Below are 20,868 nucleotides of genomic sequence, written 5' to 3'. Positions count from 1 at the left end.
TCGCACAACCCACAGAAGTCCACACTTGTATGAGCACGCTGTTTGAAAAATCAGATGAAGAGCTTTAGCATACTTGGTCCTCACTGTAGCCATAATAACATAGACGACAGAGCAGATTGTGCATTCATCTCTATTCATAAAGGAGATTAAGAAAATCCCAAGTTTTATGTTGATCCTCGTCAGAGTACCAGCACAGTCAAATATGAAATGCAAAATTGCATCAATTGTATCAAGGGGCAACCCCCAATATCCTCATGCCTGGACTTGGAAATTAAGGAAGACAGATATTGGAGAAGTGATGGCTGTCGGGCTACAATGTAGGAACACGCAGTCCAGGTTGACCTTTACTCACTGATGACCAATTTAATTGTCTGGCTATATTTGAGAAAGGAATGATGTCCTACTTAATATGTAAAAGAAGGGACAGAAATTTATGATTTTATATTTGCCCTGTAGTTGATCCCCTATATTCCGAAGAAAAGGGAGTTTTTATTGCAAAAAGTAGGATTATTAACATTGACTTTGTGAACTACATGGACGTGTATGTGGAAATAGCCCTGGCTATCAAGCAATGCACAATAAGCAAATATTATTCAGGTTTTATAAAATTAAAATTACAGGAGGAATATATTGTCCTCTAGGAAACAGAAAAATTTGGGAATTAGACTGTATATATGTGCACCGTCTCAAGTGTAGATTTATTATTGATAGAAATCGTCCTCATTTGTGGTCCCTAGAGATTTAGATACTAACAAAAATATCTTATGCAATTCAGGGTTGTAACCAACTCTCCCCATCAAAAGCATTGATGACATCCGATGAAGCAGAGAGAAATATCTAACTCTGGAGGAGAAGTTGCCAAAGGATATTCCCTGGGTCACAGGAGAGGCTGCAGAAAAGGGCCCCATAGAAATTGGTTTCTTTTGGGAGAGCTGGTTAGCAGGTAGGCCATAGAACTTTCCAGTGACGTCATCAGTAATCTCTTCCTTGGACAATCTCTTGTATCTAAGAGAGCACTAGAATCTTCTGTGATGTCACCAGTGTTGTGGTGACACCAACTGCCTGTGGGATTCCCTCAGTGCCTTTTAGGTTCACAAACAGGCATGTTTCACCAGCTGCTCAAGCTCGTTCAGAAGGAGAGGGGAGACCAAGGAGAGACCAGACCGAGGCAGAAGAAAGCTGGCCTTCTGTCTTGTAAGTACAGAAGAATGAAATCATTCTGGGGAAGGCACAGTGAGTACTGGGTAGAGTTGGGGAACTTCCTCCAGGAGGGAGGTTTGAGCTGAGCCTTTCAGGAGTCGGCCTTACAAGCAGGAGCCTTGGAATTTGTCAATTGCAGACCAAGAGTCAAGAGTCCTGATGATTAATTTGACAGAGAGCCAGGAATTGGACAGCCTGCAGCTTCTTTTCTATGAGCTTTTTAATTTCTACTGCCAAGGAATGCCAGGAGGAAGCCCTATGAGACTAACAATGTGCCCATTCATGGTTGGGTGCTGAAGCACTTCATCCTCTAGATTCCTGTAGGTTACTAAGTCTGTGGTGACAACAACAAGGAAGGATGAACCCCCTAGTCATGAATTGAGGTCGCAGACACTTTAAGCTTGAACACACGATTAGGGTTTGATGGTGCTGTGAACTCCAGGATTGACCTGCTCCACGTCTGTTATCTGCTGACAATGTCCCAAATCTTTATGTCTGAGGTAGATTCTATCTTTCACGATGAGGGATCATGTAATAGTGAGTGAGGCTTATGTATGGCAATGGAGGTTGGGAAGAGGGAAATAGCTTAAGAGTCCACATTAAAGATAGCTTTTCTTCTCTTTCAGGGATTCAACAAGTCTCCAGCCTTTCCTCTTCCTCAACCTCCTTTTTGAGACTCAGAATGGTCTTTTCTGCCCATGGGCTATCCAATATGTACATTCACTTGTGTTTATCTATCTACAGGGTTTATTCGGAAGGCATCATCAGAAAATTTCATCAGTAACCATGAAAAGCGTATAAAGAAATTGGAGGAACTAAAACTTGAAATCCAGAAGTGTAAAATCAAGCGGGATGAACTTTCTCGAATCCTGGACCTTTATGTCAATGATGGTTTGAACTACAGGTAGTCATTATGCCCTGTAACCTATTGACTGTCTTGTGCTCTCTCTGCTAAGCCAAGATTTCCTCACATCAAGAAACTGTTTCGGGGCTGGGGATTTAGCTCAGTGGTAGAGCACTTACCTAGGAAGCACAAGGCCCTGGGTTCGGTCCCCAGCTCCGAAAAAAGGAACCAAAAAAAAAAAAAGTGTTTCACCTCTCATTCTGGATTTTAAGGAGCCTTGGCAGGTGCTGGCCTGTGAGAGAAGCTAGGTGCTGTGTGTTTAGGGTCAACCTCTCTTGTACTTGACCCTGAGCTCCTTGGAGTTGAATTGGATTTTTTCAACAGCTGGAAGGACCTGGTCACACTTGCTGCATCTAAGTGTGTGAATGAAATGCCTGAATGTCCTCACTCTTACTCTGATTTAGATCGTATATACTGATTCTATGGCACCTCCACGATAAAGTTGGCATTCTAATTATGTTTGTATATGGGTTGGTATGAACGTATGGATGTGAAAGTATTTGTGTGTGTTTTGCTCAGGATCAGGAAGTCTGGGAACTTTGATTGGGTCTGAGAATTTGTTTGATGAACAGTTTGCAGGTCATGATAGTGATGAGTCCGTGAGGCCGTCATTGATCAACAGAGCACTTTGCTCCTTCTGTTTACCTTGCTGGCAAATAGGACTCTCCTGAGGGGAGGAGGTGTTATGAATCCTCTTCCCTGTAAAAAGTAGTTTCGGCCTCTGGGAGTCTTGTAACAAGGATTGAGAATCCCTGCATTCAAAACAAGAGAAATGTCATCACATCTTTCTGTTGGACCCAAGGCTATGGCACAGACTGGAGGAAACATCTTATACTTCTTACACAACTATTCAATTCCTTCATGCTTACCTGGCCAGCTCTTCAAGGTCAGCTCCCTCCATTTGGTCCCCTAGCTCTGCTGTCCAAAGGCCAGGATAATTAATTTAACCAGCACCATTGGAAGGAGCAAGTTTGTGGTATATACTGGGCTTAGGTAGTCCAGAGAACAGTCTGAGTTCATTTATTTATTTATTTATTTATTTATTTATTTATTTATTTATTATTCATTTTCCTGCTTTGAACTTTATTTTCTTTTTTTTAATTATCCAAGGATGGTTTACTGTGACCTAGAAAAGGTCACTGTGGGAATAAATTCTTGGCACTTGTTATTCCCAAACATGCAGCTCTCAGACTTTCCCCCCTCCTATACAGAGGGTCTTTATAGGACCATATCTCACCAGCCTTTTAAGGATTACTTATTTCAAAACAAATGCATGCTGATTTGCAGAGAAATATTTTCTATGGGAGAGTGATGGTTTGAATCTCACTGTTGTGTTTTTGCTGTGGTCTTTGAGTTTTCCACTTTCTTCCCTAGCCCCCATTCCTTGAATTTGAATTTTTTATTGGCTATTTTTTATTTACACTTCACCTAATTCTGAAATCATGGGTTCAGACAGTTATTTGTTCCTTGGGTCATGTTCTAACACAGGCTGAGTGTTGAATTGCCAATGCTTAAATCCCAACATGAGATGAGAACGATGGACATGCATAAGATGACCAACTGGATAAGTGATGCCATGGAGAAGTACAAGGAGCTCATACAAGAGAACAATTCCTACCGGTGAGTCACTGACAGAAAGGAGACCCCAGCACTAGGCAGGGAATACTTCTGTCCAGCTGTGACTTTGAAAAAAGATCTGTGATCCATGAGAAACACATGGGAAGATTGTATAGCTGCTGGGTCTTCTATCAGCCCTCAGAGGGGATTGGCCCTCCACCTGCCAATGGTTTTAGAATACCATGAACACAGAAGCACCCATATGCACCATTTCCTCTTCTTTGATGTATATATACCCTCTTAGTGTCAAGATTTTCTGAAGTACTTTGATTCCCATGGAGTGCGGACTCGAGATTTGACCTGCCTCTAATTGGTGCTAACATGTAAACTGTGGCTCTAGTCTGGAGATGCCTGGGGATGGGGCCCTTGAAGGGATGATTGTACTTGCAGGAGTGGCAGGCAAATAGAAACTGCCTGGGATTTACCATTATTTGTTTTTGATTCAGCATCAGAAACTTCCACCTCCTGAATGAATGCAATGAATTGAAGAAGAATGTAAGGATTTTGATGAATGAGAACAGAAAACTGCTGGTGGAGCAGACTGAACTGCAAGCATCCTGTGAGGAGGGAAAGAGGTTCTGTGAGGAGGCCAGCAAGACCATCTACACCGCAGATATTGGATCCTTGTGTCCTGTTACTTTTGAGTAAATCGAATGTATCCTTGTGAATCAAACAGTGATCTCGAACTCGTCACTCTTAAGAACCTTCTTTATTGAGGTGTGATGTAACCATCTGAAATCCCACAGCTCTCAGGCAGAGATGGGTCTCTGCATTCTCACAGGGATTGGGCATCATAATGACTTCCCAGTCAGACTGAGATACAAAGACAATTGTACTTTCAGTGTAGATTGTGTGTCCAACTCTGAATACCAACTTCATGATGAAAAAATTATCAATGCTGTATCCTTATCAAATATTTAGTGACCACTAAAATATACTCTTTTGTGGATGAGAGTGTTGAACATATTAATGGAATATTCATCAGGTGTTCTGTAGTATCTCCCAGGAAATAAAACAATATTATAGGGAGTATAGAAGCAGTCATGAAACAGAATTGCTTGCTTTTGGTTTCCTTCAAACATGATATCAATTGTAACTGCACAGAAGAGATAATAAATTGCAAGACCTTTCAGGGGATAGGGTTTTTATGGTTGGTTGTTTTCTTGTTCTTCTTGATTAGGATGATGACTTTTGTTCTTGACAATGTACTATGTTCCATTTGGGATTTCAACTCAAGCAGACCACATAGTTTACAATTCAGTTTCTAGATTTCTTTAAAAGCCGGACAAAATATCCAGGCAAAGGTGCCCTATGAGTTTTCTCCTTTGGTTTTCCCATCTTTGGGTGCTTTTGTTTTTGTTTGTTGTTGTCGTTGATTTATTTTATATTTATGAGTGTTTTGCCTTCTGTAGGTCTGTGCGTGCTATTCCCCAAAGGCCAGAAGAGGTCATTGGGTTTCACCTGGAACTTAAGTGACAGAGGATTGTTAGGTGCCCTGCAGGCCTTTTGAGAAACAAATTCTCAAATGATGAGCCATCTCTCCAGCCCCTACCCTGGACGTTTGTCCTTCATCGTGTTCCTTATTTGTGGCAATGGATCATACCTGAACAAAGTGTTTCTTGAGATATGTAGGGACACATTTATGGGGTCTGCATGCTAATTATCTAAACTTCCAGGCATCTATGTGAAGTTTTTAGTTAGGGTTTCACTGCCGAGAACAGATACCATGACTAAGACAAATGTTATAAAGGGCAGCATTTAATTAGAGCTGGCTTAAAGGTTCAGATTTTCAGTTCTTTATCATCAAGGTGGGAGCCTGGCAGCATCTAAGCAGATATGGTGCTGTAGGAGCTGAGAGTTCTACATCTTCATCTGATGTTTGCTAGCAGAATACTCAGTTTCAGGCAGCTAGGATGAGGGTCTTAAAGGCCAGACCCACAGCTAAACACCTGACCCAACAAGGAAATACCTACTCCAAAGAGCCGTACCGTATAATAGTACCACTCCCTGGGCCAAGTGTATACAAACCTGCACATTCCACTCTGAGGCTTCCAGAGGCTTCTTCAAACATATGAGACGATGGGGGCCACATAGTGGTGTTTCTGAGACTTCCTTTTTCAATTCAATTTATCTGATTTTCTTAATCTAGGTCTCACGCAGAATCTTCAGACAAGTGCAAAAGGTAGCCACATTCTTTACCATAAAATCTCCCCAAAGAGTCTCTAAGCAAATATTGAAATTCTTCACAGTATGCTTGGGACAGAGTCACACAATTTAAACCACTTTCAGTAATAAAGTCTTCCATATTTGTTCTAGGATGGCCCATTAAGCCCTATTTAAAGCATTTCCACAGCTTTCCAGATCCAAAGTCCCCATGAAAGAGCCCGAGTTGGAACAAATCTGAGGCCGGTGGGAAAATTCGACCACCAACCTCTGAGCACAGAAGGACCCCTCCCTTCCAGGAGGAGTAGAGCTAGTGTAGTTCCTGCAACAGCTGCAAACCAGACTGTTGAAAAAGCCTCCTGTGACTCCCCATCCGACTCCCTCAGAAAGTCCCAGAACAGCCCACTGACTGCAAGTCAATTTGGAGGTTGCCTCTCCCCACTGATAGTACCCTATATAGTTACCTTTCTCCAAATTCTGCCCCAATTGTTTGAATTCTACCTTAATTGCAAGTATATAACTCCCTGGTAGACTCTACTCAGGGACTTCTCTCTCTGAAATGGGATGACCCTGATATTTTGGAATGACTAAACTCTTGCCTTTACATAGATTTCCTCCTCTGTGAGTGACATTTCAGGTGGTTCAGGTAGTGGTTCAATTTGTACCTCACATTTTGTGTATTGGCCAGTAAACTCCCCTCTTGGAGGAGACCCACAGGAGAGTGTGAATCGGGGAAGTGACAGCTTGAGCGATGTACCACAGTTGTCTACGTCTCCTCTATCTAGCTTCCATGTGTTCTGCTTTTGGTTAGATTCATATGTGCAAGCTTAAGGAGGGCTCGGACAGCCTCAGTAACAGGACTTTGATCTGGCCAGTGGCTGGAGCAGATAGCCTGAGTTATCCTGTCCGTGGCATGGACAGGCTGGTCTGTGTACTTCAGCTGTGAAAGAGGGCGCTTTGTGTTAGTTGTTCTTTTGTTTTCTGTGTTCTTGGACTTGGACTGACGAAATTTTTTGACATGGGACAGGTTGTTAGGACTAATGACCACTTAATGTAACTTAGAGTGGCCTGCTTTTGATGTTAAATGGCCACAGGACCTCCCCAAGGTGTCAGCAGTAGAGGATATAGTGTTTCAGAAGTTTTCCCTCCTCCTCCCTGCTAACACTTCTTTGTCAACGGGAACAAAATCTGAGTCCAGCCTAGCAGTTAGCTCCATCCGTGTTGACAGTGTTAGCTTTGGGGCTGGAGAGATGGCTCAATGGTTAAGAACACTGACTGCTCTTCCAGATGTCCTGAGTTCAATTCTCAGCAGTCATTTGTTGAGTTTCTTTTTCCCTCAGGACCAGCTCCAGGTTTTACATTTCTCACCGGTTTATCCCCTCTTCCCCTCTCCTTCTGCCTAGGGCAGACACAGTGCAGTCTGGCATCCAGGGTCCATGACAGGAGAGGCCCCAAGTGGTCATATGTATCCATTAACAGAGTTTGCAACTGACTCCTGCTCACATCTTTTGTTCAGTAAATGAATATCCTCTTGCCAAGAGAAATGCATGCTCCCTGTCCGAGTAAATGTGGTCTCTGAGTTTTTAAGATGAAAAAGATTTATTTTATATAAAGAAAGGGGATGCCTCTGGTAGGCTCATGTTGAGGCATCTCTTCCCCTGAGGGACCAGCCACAGGATGGCATAATGTAGAATAAACTGTATTCAGGACATGACACCAACTCCCCCGAAAAGTTCTTACAGGTTCTCTTCACCACAGACATAGGCCAAGAAACTGGCCCTTGGGCCCACAGGGAACCCACCCAGATTGGTTATTTAATGGGTGTAAGGGTTAGGGATCTCCTCCAGATTTGCCACCAGGCTCTGCAAACAGGTTTAAACAATAATTGGCCAGTGTTTAGATATGATATGAAATAAGAGAAAACAGAGAACTCTAGTACAGGGCGTTCTTCAATTAGTTAGTGCCAAATATTAGGTAAAAGTTACAGATACAAGCTAATAAAAGTTGCAAAGATTATAGAAGAGTGCAGATTAGACAAGAAGAATGAATTAGAGCCCCTCTAGCCAACAAAGCCCTGGATCCAGGAGAAAAGACTACCATAGAAATGGCCAATGGCTTATTTATCATAGAAACTGGACTCAGTGACAGCAGGATTGCCTGGTTATTATTGTTGCCACAGCACTGTTGGATAAAGATGCAGATAAGTTAACTTTGCGACTCATCACACACACACACACACACACACACACACACACACACACTTCTGATTGTTGTTCAGTAATGCCTACAGGCTTCATTTTCAGACTTTCTCAATTTACCATGGCTTACATATTTTCCAGCCACCTGTTTCCCCGAACCGTGCATTTCTGCTGCCCGACCCTGACTTGGACTGTCCACTCCATCAAAGTGATTCTCCTCTGCCAGAGACAGAACAGATCTGGTTTATTAACAAAAGCAGCTTTACCCATGAGGGTCAGAGGAGAGCAGGGGCAGTGGTGACACTGGAAATGGAGGTAGTCTGGACTCAGTCTGTTCCTCCAGACACTTGAATTCAAAGGGCCAAGCTAATAACATTAACACAAGCCCTCATCATGGAAAAAGAAACCAATGGCTAGAGATAACACATGGGCTAACAAGGCCGCTAAGGACATAGTCTTAAAGAAAACAGCATCTCTAGATTGGATACTGTTCTATCTGAACCACCTAGATCAACTGATATATGGAGAAAAAGAAATTAAATGGGATGGTGATGATCGACTGAATGTAAGCTAATATTATCCATCTCTTTAACAAGAACTCTTCTCAGAAAGATCCACAGAGTCACTCACTTGGGAGTAAAACGAATGACAAACTTTAAAGCTTATCAGCTGAGCAACACTCCCAGTCACCCCAAATATCCAAACTCCTGACTGAGAGGTAAGAGCCTGGAGGCCTCTACTAGGAAAATTGATTTTATAGAGATTAAGGAAGAAAGACATGGCTCAAAATACCTGCTGGTTTTTGTGGATATTTCCTCCTGGATAGACGGATAGAGATACTAGAAGAGATTTTCCCAGATTTGAAGCACCTAAAGTAATAGGACCAGATAATGGGCCTGCCTTCATATTTCAGAAATGTCAGTGACTAACTAAGATCTTGGGGACAAATTGGAAGCTTCATAATGCATATCATCCCCACAGTTAAGGGCAGGTAGAAAGGATAAATAGAACTCTAAATTAGACCTTAACTAAATTAGCCTTAGAGACTGCTGGGACTGGATGATGCTCCTTCCCTTTGCCCTATACTAGATGTATATGGCATTCTAGCCCCCGTTGTATCCAGCCTACAGTTGGCAGCTATTACAGAACTGAAAAATGATAATTTAATATTTAAGGTCAGCGGTACCCAATAGGATCATGACTATGTTTGCCCTAAATCATGTGCCCTCAACACCCTGGCAGTCCCCTAAATTGGGGAAATTATCCTTCACAGGACCATGAAGTTAGGGTTTTACTGCTGAGAACATATAGCATGACCAAAGTAAGTCTTATAAAGGACAACATTTAATTGGGGCTGGCTTATAGGTTCAGATGTTTAGTTCAATATCTTTAAGGTGGGGACGTGTCACCCTCTAAGCAGGTGTGGTGCTGTAGGAGTTGTGAGTTCTCCATCAGAAGGCTGCTAGCAGAATACTAACACTCAGGCATTTCTCTGACCCCAGATATCTTAATCAAGCAACTGGCTTTTGAAAATGCTAGTACAGTAGAAAAACACTGTCTCAAAAACCAACCAACCAACCAAACCAACAAAGACAAATTAAAAACAGCAGCAATGGGGTTGGTGATTTAGCTCAGTGGTAGAGCACTTGCCTAACAAGCGTAAGGCCCTGGATATGGTTCTCAGCTCTGAAAAAAAAAAAAAGACAAAATAAAAACAGGAGCAGCAGCAACAATAACAACAACAAACGAAAGAAAGAAAACACCAATGCATACTCTTATGTGACCTTACCTCCAAGTTATTTCTGAATTGTAAATTAAAACACGTATAGTCAAAAGCTGTGCAGAATTAAGATAGGTGTTCCCTGGTGGTTCCAATTGGGGGTGGGAGACCATGACAGACAAGGGTAGAAAGAAGAACATAAATAGAGGAGAAGCCACCATGAAGTAAGAATCTTTAAATAATGGACATGTGAGTGGGCTAATTGGAGTGAAAAGCATCCCAGACAAAACCATGGCAAATTATATAACAGAATTATTGGAAAAATATGCATAATAGTATAGAGGATAGCTATCTGCCCAGTTCTTGTGCTAATTAAGGATTATCATAGATATAAAGCTAGTGTGAATCTTTTATCCAGAAACTAACTGGGCAAAGGATGGGCAGAAATCCATGGTTGGGATCAAATACTTTCTACACACAAAACCAGATTCAGCACCTAGAATTACAATCTTCCCAACCCCAGATAACTACAGACCAGCATACAAACACAACCAGTAACAGCCAGGGCATTCAAATCTCTATTAGAGCCCATCAACACTATGACAGAAGGCCCTGAACATGTCAACATGACTGAAGAACAAGAATAAAACAGACTGTAAAACAGCATTTGCACATATCATAGAGGTCTTTAAAGAGAAAAATAAAGAAATCTGTGAAAACACTAACTGTGGAAGGAAATGAATGAAGGAAACCTAAACAGAGAGATGTGGATGAGTAAAATGTAGGAACTCAAATAGTCTCTCAGAGGCAGACCTTAATAACAGACTCCAACAGATGGAATAGAGAACCTCAGGCATTGAAGAGATGATAGAAGGAATGGATACGTAGATAGAGGAAATCTTAAATCCAAAGGGAGGAAAAGAGTGGAGGGGGAAAGGAATAAAGGAAAAGCAAAGGAAGAAAGGAAGGAAGGAAGTCAATCCTGGAAGAAAACATCCAAGAAATAGACAGGATTTTTCTGCAAAATAACAAATATAATAATGATAAAGACAATAAAGTATATAGGAAGGATGAAAATAAACTTGGGTCAAAGGCAAATAAAACAAAAAACAAAAACAAAAACCAACCAACAAACAAACAAACAAACAAAAATTCTCAACAAAATCATAGAAGAAAATGTCCTTAACTTAAACAAGAGACTCATCAAAGTAAAAGGAGCACACAGTATGAAATAGACTGGAGTGGAAAAGAAATTCCCCTGGGCATATATTTCCTAAGACAGTGAAGATGGAGAACAAATAAGTGTAATAAAAGCTGCAAGGGAGGGGCTGGGGATTTAGCTCAGTGGTAGAGCGCTTACCTAGGAAGCGCAAGGCCCTGGGTTCGGTCCCCAGCTCCGAGAAAAAAAAAAAAAAGCTGCAAGGGAAAAAGTACTGGTAACATACAAAGTCAGTCCTCCTATGAGAATCACACATTACTTCTCCCAGAGACTCTAAAAGCCAGAAGAGCCTGGATAGATTCACCGAAGACTAAGAGACCAGACTAATAAAGTTGGATTTTTGTTGACCCAAGGGCCTCCCTTCTTTTATCACATACAATATTATTAGATACTTCCTAAAATTGCCTTCAGAGCTTCTTTGAGGAAGCCTGAGGAGCTTAAGACCTCTGATAAAGTATTTTGTACAAAAGGACCTGCTTCCTTTTTCCTTATTTCTACTACAGCAGGATGGAGGCAAAGTTTTTTGCAAACTACTTTTAATAAGTAGCCCACATCATAGGTAATGGAAGAGAAAAGTTATTAGGATATGGGGGAAGAGGACCTGTTCAGCAATAGTTCTTCAGGAAGGAGCTTGTTTTTCTTTGGCAGCAGTTCAGGACAACAGCAAGCAGCAAACATGACTCCGGAGGGGATTTCACAGGGGAGGAAAGCAGGAGTGAGGTGGAAACATTGTGGCAGCGGCTGTGCAGACTCATGAGCTCCTGCTCAAGCTGCAACAAAGCACCCTGTGCTCTGAAGCACAGCAGCTTAGCCAGTTAGCTGGAGACCTGGCTCTCCCACTGCCCGCCTTACCTGGAATCCGCACAGAATACAAGAGGACAAACAACTGTGCCTAAGCCGAGCAGGCAGCGCAAAAGCGCCTGTGAAGGACCCGCAGATACCCACCACCTTAGTCAGCTTCATCAGAGCAGAGAGTCTAAAGTCTTTTCCTCCTTCAAGCATGGCACCCCAGCCCATTTTCTTTCATTCCCTGCCTTTATTTTGATGGCTTCTACTTCCCTTCATAAGTTTGTCGTTTAGTTTCTTTTCTCTCTTTTTTGTTTCTTTGTTACTTTCTTTCTATCAACTAATATAAAGGACCAGCAATTTGATATTTCTAACCTAATATTTGTTGTGGTTTATGCCGTACATATTTGCATATTAAAACTCTTTTTTCTTGCATTTGCCACACTTTAATCGGACTCATTAGCTTAGCTCAATTTCGGTTCTTGGGTTTTCTGAGGTAAGTGAATGTTGGGGTGACCTCATTCCCAACTCCTGATCCTTGTGCCTCTAAAGTCAAATGCTTATGAATTTTCAAAGTTTTCTTTGCCAGTGGATATGTGTGTGTCTGTGCACATATGTGCCACAATATTGAGTCCATGTTTGTACCATGGGTCCCAGGTATTGAACTCAGATAATCATACTAGGGTAGCAAGTTCTTTTACCTGCTAAGGACCTTGCTGCTATTGCACATGTGTGTGTGTGTGTGTGTGTGTGTGTGTGTGTGTGTGTGTGTCTGTCTGTGTGTCTGTGTGTCTGTGTGTTTGTGTGTGTGTCTAATTTTCATATATGTATACACCATATATTGCGCCAATCTCTGCCTCTCAATACCATTGTCCTTCCTTTCCTCACCTCTTCTATCATTTCTTTTTATCCCTCTGGACAGTTTCTCGTTGACATCAATTTAAAATGTAGGAACACACACACGCCATTTCAAACCAAGTTAAAATGAAAAAATAAAAATATGCAGTCTTTTTGATCAGTACTCCTTAGCAATAGCTTTTCTTTGATTTTTTTATACATTTGATATATAATAATTAATGGGCAATCAGCTTGCAAATTTTCCTTAATGATTATATCCTTGGAATTTTCATAAATGTTAGTATACTATCTGTGGATAAAAATGTCAACTTTTAATTTCTACTAGTGACGGGCCTTAAATTATCACCTTCCTCCATTCTGACCACAGCAGTCTGCTGTCTATAAGGGTGATCACCACTTAATAAATAAAAGGGAAACAGAAGAGTGGTCTTGTTCTGACCCCTTCTACCCAAATGGTGTTACATGTTTGTCCTGAAGAAATGAGGATATGTTTTGCTAGGTATGGGGTGCCAGCTTGTGGAAGTGAGAATTTAGTGCACCTGAGTGATGTCTTCTCCCACAGTTGCCTTGGCTGGAGGAGACCTGAATCATCCCAGTCACAAGCACTCCTCTCTCGAAAGAAACCCAACCTCAGCTTTAAAGGAAATGGACACTTAATATCCAGTGAGATTCGTGCACATCCCTCACTCTGGCATAAGTCCAAAAGACTTTCAGAAAAATGAAAGGGCACTTAGCGCCATTAGAAAATTCATGCCAGAGTCTTCTGTCTAGTCCAATGGAACAATGCCTCGAAATACCCAGCTACAAGTTGTTAATCTATACGCCATGCCGTGAATCATCTAAGGTGATAGTATATTTCATAACGCCCTAGTAGGTACTTAATTGCTTTTTTGTGGATCTTTTGTGATTTTTCATGGTGGTGGTCCACTGTTACTTCAAGAGTTCAAGCAGGAGGGCAGAGGCAGGGAGTAGAACATCCTTGTTTACATAGATAGTTCCATGCTAAATACAAATAAAAAGATCTTGGATTACAAATACAAAACCCCAAATGAACATGTCATTGCAGATGTGTGTCCCTTCTGAGCGCACAGGGTAAGACCAAACTTTATCCTGCCAAGAGAACATTCATAAGAAAATTGCTGGAGACACCAGGCAGATTAGAATAGAAGTAATGGTGCCAGAGAGGTGGTTCCACAGTTAATACTAGCTACTCTTCCAGAGGTCCTGAGTTCAATTCCCAGCAACCACATAGTGGCTCACAACCATCTACAGTGAGATCTGGCGCCCTCTTCTGGTCTGCAAGCATGCATGCAGGCAGAATGCTCTATACGTCATAAATCTTAAACAAACTAAAATAAAAATAAATAGGTTTGGAAAGCTATGTGTATTATATATAAAAAGTGCAATTACATCTACTGCTATCCTGCATAGATATACAGGGGCCTGCAGCATCCTTCTATTTCTGATAGTTCACCCACCACTTCAATATCTGAGACCAGTGTCACTTATGAAATACTTCATTTAAGTTATAAATGTACCATTGTCATTCAAGCCTGGAAATATTAACTCTTTGAATGAATGTACAGAGAATTTTAGTCAGTATGTTGCCACAGGATCTGTCAGGGGTTGGAGAGATGCTTCACGGATTAAGAGTACCAATTGTTCTCCCAGAGATCCTGAGTTCAAATCCCAACAACCACATGGGTACTTACAGAACTCTGCAATGTGATCTGATACACTCTTCTGGTGTGTTTGAAGATAACTACAATGTACTCACAAGTAGATATTATATAGTAAAAAAAAGGAAAAATAGGACTTCTCAGTTTAATCTGGCAGACCTAAATGTCATGGACTTACTGGATGGAGCAGGGTGGGCTTGATCCTGTAGGAATGTACCCAAGCACTGAAATTGGCACTTTGAGTCACTATGCCCAGTTGTGAAGAGTCCTTTCATGGTTGTGGTGAGCAACTTTGCTTATCCTTTCCCATCAGCCAATTCTTTCTATATAAATGAGATCATTTCTGTAGTGTCTGGTTTCAGGTGAATTCTGATTGGCTCTGTGATTCTGACATTTTGTGGCTCCAGTTGACTAAAGAGGAAGCCATCCATGGTTTTCTAGGTCTCTGAGTGTTTTACCTCTTTTAAAAATATTAATCAATCATGTTTATTTAAAGTATTAACATCAGAAATTTTTAATGGGAATTATTTTAAAAAATCATTAAACAACCAAATCGATTTTCCTATTCTAGCCATATAAGCCAGCTGGACTTTGTAAGGAAAATGATCTAAAGCATCAGTGTCAAGGACTACAGAAAACTGCCACCCACAGGTAAACTGCCACAGTAAAGTGACTACAGCATGGTTCTGTCATTCATACCAGACAACCCAGAATAAATACCTTATAAAAAGAATTAAAATCTATCCAAACCACTTAAAATACTTAAATGCAGAAACCTTAATTTTCCTTCAGTTGGGCCAGAAACCACCACAGTCGCTATGGTCAGTGTTCCAGGGAGAACGAGTGGAAAGTTTAAGCTTAGGCCAACCAACATAGCCCTCGACTTTTCAAAGAAATCGTTTACTCAGGTATACTGTAAATAAGGACTGTGGCAACACAGGAAACAAAGGCAGTTGGCAAGTGAAACTTCTAGAAGCTCATGAAACTGCAGATGGAAAAGGAGAGACAGGTAGTGCCAGGTTCTCTGCAGTCGTTCGGTCGTGCAGGGTGTCAAACAATCGCTGCTTCCCACACCAGGATGTTAGCCCACAGGAGGGGCTGCCGGGACCTGTCCACTGTGAGGACTGGAGGGCTTTCCAGGAAGGCTGAAGCCTCTCAGGTTAGGAGGCCTCAGTAGAAAGAGGAGCACAGCGATCACCATCCAGGCCATCAAGATCACAGTGATGCTGATGCCACTGTCACCGGAGGGCCCTGGCAATTCCCGAAGGCATTCTGTGTTGGTACAATAGGCCCGGGACTGCCGGAGCAGATTGATGAGTATTCTCATAGTGCGTTCATGAGAGCAAATACATTCACAGGGATCAAATCCTCCTTCAGTCATGGTTGGTTACCAGCTTGATTTTACTCAACTCTTTAAAGCCACCCAAACAAGTGGTGGGTGGGGAGGGAGGTGGCCTGGAGTATTCTGGATGCAACTGTCGCTACTGCTGCTGCTGGCCGCCACCCTCCTCCCCTCCAGATTAGATAGGCCATGTCACTCTTAGCCACTAGACCCGGATCTGTGTTTTGCCTTTTGTATGGGTGGGTGGATCACGAGGTTGTCAAGTGTGGGCAGAATCTGGGAGACAGCTTTGCCTATCGAGGTTGGTGTTAGTCTTTGTATGGTTACCAGGAACCAATTCCAGATCCTCTGGAAGAACAATAAGTGATTTCAACTGCTGTGATATCTTCCCTGCCCCTTCCTCTATACTTTGATCTTTCTTTTTTTTTTTCTTTTTTTTTTTGTCTTTTCCGGAGCTGGGGACCCGAATCCAGGGCCTTGCGGTTTCTAGGCAAGCGTCTACAACTAAGCTAAATCCCCAACCCCTTACTTTGATCTTTCTGTAGTCTCTCTGACTCCATCTGCCATAATGAAAACTTCATCTCATAAAACACTGTGGACAATAGCTACTGTGAAAAATACCATAAGTTGACAGAGCCTCCATTTTCACATAAATATATAAACACATAAATACCTAAAGAAACACAGAGACACACATAAACACACGCACAGAACACACAAAGACACACAGAGACACACACAGCCCAAGTCATCATATTCTTTAGTAATTCTGTCCAGAGCCAAGTGGTTATAGGGATAGAAGAAAGTACAATTCCCAGCAATTTCAACTGAATATCATGCAATGCATATTTATGAAATGCATACTTCACAGTATTTTAGGATTCGAGTACATTATACTATCTATCCTTTATTTTCAAAAGTATCGAAAGTTATGAAGAGAATTCCAGCCTAGTATCAGACTTGTGTCCATCAGAATCAGAACAGTTTGCTGTTTGAAACTTTCTTTTATTACAACTGTTTCCTAATGTCACATAGGAAAACCGGCTTCAGCCAGAAATGCCTTTAGCTACCACATGCATCTGAATCTCACCCTGGGAAAACCATGAGAATCCATGAGAGAATGTGTGTGGCTCTTTGATGTCCAGCTTTCCTGTAGGTCTCTTCTGGCTTGCACGAACACCACTCCTTGATTCCTCCCTCTAAATGGCCGTGCAACCTTCTTGCCTTGCTCTGCTGCTGGTCACTGACAACTTGAGGAAGGTAAAAATTGCCTAGTGTGTTAGTGAAGCAGGCCTTTGAATGTCGCTCTGAGGGGTTTTGGGGAGAGAATCGACGTAAAGCAAACTCTGAATGGTGGTAACACCATAACTCTCAGGCCAGGTGCCTGCACTGAATGGCACAGAGAGGAAGCTAAGAGCTAGAATTTCCCTATTTCTGCTCCCTGCTCCACCCACATAGTAAGAGTCTCATTCACATCCTGCCAGCCAGTCCACTTCTACCAACTGCACCTCTCACGGCTACACTCACCCCTTCTAGGATGGAGTCTGTGCTTCCCGACTCTGAGCCAATGGAACCCTCCTTTCTTAAAATGCTTCTGTGACAGAATGGGAAACACGACCAGTGCAGTCACTGCTTCCTTCTGCCTTTTGCAGTCTCCTCCCGCCTGGTTCCCTCACAGCCTTCGCAGTCCAATGTGTTTATAAGAAAACAGGGTAAAGATGTCACCTTAATTCTCCTTTGACTTGTCTCTGGGAAGAGCCTTTTGCTACATCAGCCCAGATAGAAGAGTGAACGAGGAAAAAGAGAAGAGAAGACAGTAGATGGCCTAGGCAAGGGATAACTGAAGTTCTCCTTGTAACACAAGCTACTTCCCAAGATATTACCACTAATCCAGTTTCTGTGTCAATAGACCCCCAAAACCTAACCACCTATCATTAGAGCACATTTGCTGACAAAATTTTGTTGCAGTTAAATTTCTATTATATGTCTTTCAAAACACATCTAAAAGTGGAGTGGGCTTTTCCAGCTAGATTCATGACCTCCTCTCTCCCACACAGCACCCATACTCAAATCACCTGTGACATCTTGTTTCCTAAACACAGGTATGGCTGTCACTTTTACTTTTCTCCATGGGATAGTTTAGGTAGAGTGACCTGACCACACCTGCCCATCAATGATTGGCCTTCTAGCTTTAATGACTTCGGAAAATTTATGTTTGTTGATAATGGAAATCCTCCCACAGTATAAAGTCATTTGCTCCTGCTCTCAAACAGAGGAAAAGAAAGAGAGAGAAGGTCTGCCTGCTAGGCATAGTCAAGGTAGGTCAAGGCCTGTTGGCAGATTTTTCAGCCTGCTGAGGTATGGAACCTTAAGAGAAGGTGTACTTGAGGCTTAAATTTCTATTGACCTTGGTGGTTAAAAACGGAGTAGTTTGGGGGATGGGAACGAATGCATTGTTTATTTTAACAATTTGTTTCTGTCAGCTTGTGGTTATGCTTCCCAGAGTGCTATAGTAAAATAGGGCTTTGAGAAATGTGCTTGTTGTTTCCTTGTACCCACCAGCAGCCCTTTCATAGCTGTCTCTTTCCTCTTCTTTTGGCCTTTCCTCATCTGCCCCTCAGAGAACCTTTCCACTTCCTACCAGTCAGTCCACCAAAGTAGGGCCATGCCGTTTCAGGAAACTGGAATTTCTGAAAAGCCCATTGAATATGGAAAGCAATATACCCCAGTATATGTCCTGCAGCTCAGAGTAAGATGTTGCAAAAAGAGGATAACTGACTGATCTCCCACTTTGTGCTTTCAAAAAGAACAAATACTTCAAAACCATAGTTTCTTCCGCCTCTCCATTACAGAATCTGATTTCAGCCCTGCACACTGTGCTCTCCTGGATCCATGGATGGTAAGCTGCAGGTTCTGGAGATGCCAACCCCTCAGATGAATTCAATGTCTGCTCAACTCAGTCCATTCATTCACAGTTCCTGGAGTCATTGCGTCCACCGACCCAGACGCCCATCGCCGATCGAGAGTATTCCACGCAGCGGATCGAGTTCCAGCAAGCAGAAGGATCTTCAGTCACAGAGCACATTGCGGAACTTTCCTGACATGCTGGACAGAACTAAGAGGTTAGTGAGAAACAAGTTTGTGAAAAGGATCCTATGTCGCCATCTTCTGGGAAAATACAGAATTACATCCTATTACCTTTGGAGTCTGAGGCTTCCTTCTAGCCTCGAATGTGCCTCTGTTCAAGTCACAGATGCAGATATTCACAGCCAACCATTGGACTAAGCCTGGGGACCACAATGAAAGAGTTAGGGAAAAGCCTGAAGGAGATGAAGGGGATTGGAACCCAATATGAAGAACAACAATATCAATTAACTGGAGCCTTCAGAGTTCCTCGGGACTAAACTACCAACTAAAGAGGATATATGGTCCGGGCTATGGCTCCTGATACATATAGTGTAGAGCATGTGTAGCAACAACTGGCTCATCTGACATCTCTGGGATGGGAGGCAACTGGCCCTGTAGAAACTTGATGTCCCAGAGAAGGGGGATGCTAGAGGGGTGAAGAGGAAGTGGGTGGGTAGATGGAGGAGTGGCCTCTTAGAAACAAAGAGGATTGGGAGGGTATGGGGGTTCAAAGTGGAGAGACCAATGATGGGGATGACATTTGAAATGTAAACAAATAAAATGACTAGTGTATAATAGATGGTGACAGATGTCTCCATATGGACTAATATTCATTATCTGTAACAGGTTCATTGAAAGTCAAAACCCATAACTGTTGTGACTTACTTATTATTGAAATTTCACATAGATGAACACAATCAACATTTTAACTTCTCTCCTTGCACCCATAATAAATCATTAGTTACCTTTATAAAACAATTTAAAAAGCAATTAGGGTTTCTACTCTCTTAGGCTTCGATACAGCGCCTCATTTAACTCTCCCTCTCTATGTTCCCTCCATTGCTGCCCTCTCCCTGTCTCTTCACATTTCACATTCCTATCCCTGACAGTGTCCCTCAGCCATCCATGAGTGAACTTGTACTTCCCTAAATGAGGACAGTCTGGCCCACGTCCCTAGACCCTCACACTAAACTGATCATACAGTCACACAGATTGAAGAATCAACAGCTAACACCCACACCCACATTTCAGTGAATATGTATCCCATTTGTCTCTTTCAGTCTGGATTGCCTCATCCAGAATGACTTTTACTAGATCCATTCATTGTCCTGCATAGTGCATGCTTCCTTTTTGCCTTTTGTAATTGTTAAGCAGCAATGCAGTCTGTAAATGCACCACGTTTTCTTTATGCATTCATCCGTTAAGGGACAACTTAAATATTTCCAAATTCTAAGCATTATAAATGAGCTTCACTGAACATGGTTGAGCAAGGGTCTGTATTCTAGGATAAATCAACATCTGGACATGAGACCTGGAGTTGTATCTTAAGGTACAACAATTTTCACCTTCCTGAAGAACCATCATACTGATCTCCGAAGTTGCTGTAGAAGTTTGCCTTTCCACCAGGAGAGTATGAATGTTCCCCTTGCTCCAGAACCCAGTCAGCTTGAGTTGTCACATGTGTTATTAAACTTAGTCATACTGACAAGTGTGAAAAGTGATCTCAGAGTAATTTTGATTTGCATTTGCGTGATGTAGAAGGATGATGAATATTTCTTATGAATTTCTGTCATTTGAGTTTCTTTTATTATGAATGTTATGCTTAGATATGTAGCACTTTTTAATTATTTTCCTTCATATACAGTGTTTTAGTTTTTCCAATATATATTTATATTAGCCTGTTGGGCCCTACCTTGGAGTGTTTCCCTTCCCCCTTGCTGTGCCTTTCAGCCTACTATGGACAGAAGTTGTTTACACCCTTGGCAGCTTCTCTCGGTCCCTGATTTGGGGCCAGGACCTTCCATGGCACCCATTCCTCTTGCTGAGCCTTTCAGCTTCTTATTGTTAAGAAGTTGTTTGCGCCCCTGTGTTGGGGCCGGGACTTGCCACGATGCAGATTTTTCCTGTTTTCCTATTTTCCTGGTTGGGGTTTTCACCTGCTTTATTGTTTTTCCACGGCTTTTGCCTCTGGTATATAAGGAGATCTCAGTAAAGCGTGGACAGCCTTCTTTTAACACGAATGACCCGAGTGTGTGTTTCTTCTTAACTCTTATAG

General features: G+C 42.1%; 1 protein-coding gene across 1 annotated transcript; it reads left to right on the top strand.

Annotated features, from left to right (window-relative positions):
• The first annotated feature begins 1,024 nt into the window (after positions 1–1,024).
• LOC148000739 (disks large homolog 5-like) lies at positions 1,025–4,863 on the top strand. The gene is made up of 4 exons (XM_087586999.1): positions 1,025–1,194; positions 1,945–2,104; positions 3,593–3,724; positions 4,168–4,863. Exons 1-4 carry the CDS (start codon positions 1,104–1,106, stop codon positions 4,367–4,369), a joined length of 585 nt encoding a protein of 194 aa, XP_087443125.1. The 5' UTR covers positions 1,025–1,103; the 3' UTR covers positions 4,370–4,863.
• Positions 4,864–20,868: the final 16,005 nt, after the last annotated feature.

Source organism: Rattus norvegicus, chromosome 15 (assembly GCF_021556685.1).
Source record: "Rattus norvegicus strain SHRSP/BbbUtx chromosome 15, alternate assembly SHRSP_T2T, whole genome shotgun sequence".
NCBI lineage: Eukaryota > Metazoa > Chordata > Mammalia > Rodentia > Muridae > Rattus > Rattus norvegicus.
Note: the sequence above shows the minus strand (reverse complement) of the source record. Positions and strands in the feature narration are given on the sequence as shown.

Coding starts and splice junctions, on each gene's coding strand:
- LOC148000739 (XM_087586999.1), top strand. CDS start 1,104: ATGTTTCACCAGCTGCTCAAGCTCGTTCAGAAGGAGAGGGGAGACCAA. Junction 1,195..1,944: donor GAAAGCTGGCCTTCTGTCTT/GTAAGTACAGAA, acceptor ATCTATCTACAG/GGTTTATTCGGAAGGCATCA. Junction 3,725..4,167: donor CAAGAGAACAATTCCTACCG/GTGAGTCACTGA, acceptor TTTTTGATTCAG/CATCAGAAACTTCCACCTCC.